This window comes from Bombina bombina, chromosome 11 (genome assembly GCF_027579735.1).
Source record: "Bombina bombina isolate aBomBom1 chromosome 11, aBomBom1.pri, whole genome shotgun sequence".
Lineage (NCBI taxonomy): Eukaryota > Metazoa > Chordata > Amphibia > Anura > Bombinatoridae > Bombina > Bombina bombina.
In genome coordinates this window covers 482,362-486,114 of record NC_069509.1, presented here as the reverse complement: position 1 = coordinate 486,114, position 3,753 = coordinate 482,362, and the positions used below count along the sequence as shown (strand labels likewise).

Below are 3,753 nucleotides of genomic sequence, written 5' to 3'. Positions count from 1 at the left end.
GTCATAAGCTCAGTCAGTATAAGCAAACACAATACATGTATACAATATCAAGTCAGTATTATTTTGTACTGTATCTATACTGTCAACCAGTATTATAGGTATGTCACATTATCCTTGAAATTCAGAAATATATCCAATTGGAACAATTTCCATCTTGAATTTTGGTGATGTTAAAGGGCCATTAAACCCAAACATTTTCTTTAATGATTCAGATAGAGAATACAATTTTAAACTACATTCCAATTTATTTCTATCTAATTTGCTGCAATCTTTAGATATCCTTTGTTAAAGAAATAGCAATGCACACGGGTGAGCCAATCACATGAGGCATCTATGTGCAGCCACCAATCAGAAGCTACTGAGCCTATCTAGATATGCTTTTCAGGAAAGAATATCAAGAGAATGAAGCAAATTAGATAATAGAAGTAAATTATAAAGTTGTTTAAAATGGTATTCTCTATCTGAATCATGAAAGAAAAAATGTAGGTTTAATGTCCCTTTAACCAAAGATATATATTACATTTCAAATTGCATTATTATTGTAACTTAACCAATCCATTGTATGGTCTGTCTTCAGATCCAAAGGAAGAGGAAAAAAGGTGCACTGTTAGTTAGAGGAGAGGTTAGGGAAGAAAGAATCGGGAAGATAAGGGGGGAAGATGAGTAGAAAAAGGGGGTTTCGTAAGAGAGTAATGGGGAGAGGGAAAAAAAAAGGAGAGGGGAAGGTTATTGTTTCTCTAAGGTTATTATTTCTTCATATACGGCTGTGGGGACATTTCTGATCAAATCGTAAAATAAACAAGAGCAGTATTGGGAAGCTTCAACATTTATGAAGCCAACTATTCCCCCTCTGTCTCTTTTCCTTCCCTGTCTCTCTCTCTTCCTTCTGCCTGTCTCTCTCTCTCTTCCCTCTGTCTCTCTCCCCTTCTGTCTCCCTTCTTTCCCTGTCTCTCTCTCTTCCTTCCCTCTGCCTCTCCCTCACTTCCTTCTGTCTCTCTCTCCCTTCCCTCTGTCTCTTTCCCTTCTCTGTATCTCTCTCTATCTCCTTTCTGCCTGTCTCTGTCTCTTTCTCCTCCTCTGTCTCCCTCCCTTCACTCTGTCTCTTTCCCTTCTCTGTCTCTCTCTCTATCTCCCTTCTGCCTGTCTCTTTCTCCTCCTGTCTCTCTCCCTTCCCTCTGTCTCTTTCCATTCCATGTCTCTCTCTCTCTCTCTCTCTCTCTCTCTCCCTTCCCACTGTCTCTCTCTCCCTTCTTCCTGTCTCTCTCCCTTCCCTCTGTCTCTCTCTCCCTTCTTCCTGTCTCTCTCCCTTCTTCCTGTCTCTCTCCCTTCCCTCTGTCTCTCTCTCTCTCTTCCCTCTGTCTCTCCCTCACTTCCTTCTGCCTCTCCCTCCGTTCACTCTGTCTATTTCTCTTCCCTGTCTCTCTCTCCCTTCTTCCTGTCTCTCTCCCTTCCCCCTGTCTCTCTCCCTTCCCCCTGTCTCTCTCCCTTCCCCCTGTCTCTCTCCCTTCCCCCTGTCTCTCTCCCTTCCCCCTGTCTCTCTCCCTTCCCCCTGTCTCTCTCCCTTCCCCCTGTCTCTCTCCCTTCCCCCTGTCTCTCTCCCTTCCCCCTGTCTCTCTCCCTTCCCTCTGTCTCTCTCCCTTCCCTCTGTCTCTCTCTCCCTTCCCTCTGTCTCTCTCTCCCTTCCCTCTGTCTCTCTCTCCCTTCCCTCTGTCTCTCTCTCCCTTCCCTCCTGTCTCTCTCCCTTCCCTCTGTCTCTCTCTCTCTTCCCTCTGTCTCTCTCTCCCTTCTTCCTGTCTCTCTCCCTTCCCTCTGTCTCTCCCTCACTTCACTCTGTCTATTTCTCTTCCCTGTCTCTCTCTCCCTTCTTCCTGTCTCTCTCCCTTCCCTCTGTCTCTCTCTCACTTCCTTCTGCCTCTCCCTCCCTTCACTCTGTCTATTTCTCTTCCCTGTCTCTCTCTCCCTCCCTTCCTTCTGCCTGTCTCTCTCCCTTCCCTCCTGTCTCTCTCCCTTCCCTCCTGTCTCTCTCTCCCTTCCCTCCTGTCTCTCTCTCCCTTCCCTCCTGTCTCTCTCTCCCTTCCCTCCTGTCTCTCTCTCTCTTCCCTCTGTCTCTCTCTCCCTTCTTCCTGTCTCTCTCCCTTCCCTCTGTCTCTCTCTCACTTCCTTCTGCCTCTCCCTCCCTTCACTCTGTCTATTTCTCTTCCCTGTCTCTCTCTCCCTCTCTTCCCTCTGTCTCTCTCCCTTCACTCTGTGTTTTCCGCTCTTATTTGCAGTCTCATTCTCCCATATCTCCCCATTTCCTCTCACATTATCCCCCCCTCTGTTTATATCTTCACATTTTAACAGACTTCTGTTTCCCATAAAAGGGAAAAAAATACAGCTGTGTGAGATCCCTCCCACCCTCTCCCTGCTTCAAGCTCTTGTCCACATCCCAGCACCGAACTTTCATCCTCATTACAGATCTGCGCTCTCATCCTCACCATAGACCTGCACTCTCATCCTCATTACAGATCTGTGCTCTCATCCTCACCATAGACCTTCACTCTCATCCTCATTACAGATCTGTGCTCTCATCCTCACCATAGACCTGCACTCTCATCCTCATTACAGATCTGCGCTCTCATCCTCACCATAGACCTGCACTCTCATCCTCATAACAGATCTGCGCTCTCATCCTCACCATAGACCTGCACTCTCATCCTCATTACAGATCTGCGCTCTCATCCTCACCATAGACCTGCACTCTCATCCTCATAACAGATCTGCGCTCTCATCCTCACCATAGACCTTCACTCTTATCATTAACTTGTGCTCTCATCCTCATTACAGATCTGTGCTCTCATCCTCACCATAGACCTTCACTCTCATCATTGACTTGTGCTCTCATCCTCATTACAGATCTGCGCTCTCATCCTCACCATAGACCTTCACTCTCATTATTGGCTTGTGCTCTTATCCTCATTACAGAACTGTGCTCTCATCCACATTACAGACCTTCACGCTCATCATAGACCTGCACTCTCATCCCAGACCTGTGCACTCATTGTCATCAGACCTGTGCACTCATAATAGACCTGTGCTCTCATCACAGATCTGCACTCTCTTTATAGACCTATGCTCTTATCCTAGTCACAAATGTATACTCAATTTGTAGACCTAAGCTCTCATCTTCATCATAGACCTGCACTCTCATCCTGATCACAAACCTGTCCTCTCTTTATAGATCTGCTCTCTAATTTTTATCACAGGCCTGCTCTCTCATACTAACCACAATCTGCACTCTTTCTGCCTTGGCTTACTTCCTTAGTTGACTCTCACAGCCCAGTGTACTCTCACAGCATAGTGGACTCTCTGCAAACTCCAAGCTCAGCACTCCCATACAGTTCAGTGCACTCTCCAAGTTGATGGTTTTTCCAGCCCATTGCTCTATTCCTAGGTGAAGGCTGTTGGCCTTCTGGGTAATTTTTTCCACCCAGTGCTCTCTGTTTAGTGTAGACTCTCTCTAAAATCCACCACTCTCTGCTATATCCTCTTTCTCTCCCAAGCTAGCACATTTTCACCCAGCGATAACCTTAAGAAGCATGGATGATTTAGGTAAGTGAGATCAGTGCTCTCTATTCAAATGGGAATGGGAACCAGACACAACCTAACTTACATCAGTGTGTTTTATTGTAACTATAATGTGTGACCCTACCCTCAAGGAGTAATAAGCAGTTTGCAGTTATATCACCAATGTTATTGTAAACATTTGGGCCT

At 46.1% G+C, this 3,753-nt stretch overlaps 1 protein-coding gene across 2 annotated transcripts in view; it reads left to right on the top strand.

The window, feature by feature from the left end:
* The first annotated feature begins 2,241 nt into the window (after positions 1 to 2,241).
* The window catches only part of TGFB1I1 (transforming growth factor beta 1 induced transcript 1), a 475,461-nt gene continuing 473,949 nt past the window's right edge, over positions 2,242 to 3,753 (top strand). Inside the window, exon 1 of one of the 2 annotated variants that reach the window (XM_053694775.1) lies at positions 2,242 to 3,591. In XM_053694775.1, the coding sequence (XP_053550750.1) occupies positions 3,579 to 3,591 (13 nt within the window). In that variant the 5' untranslated portion in view covers positions 2,242 to 3,578. The remainder of the gene's footprint in view (positions 3,592 to 3,753) is intronic. The other variant, XM_053694773.1, reaches the window with a different exon arrangement.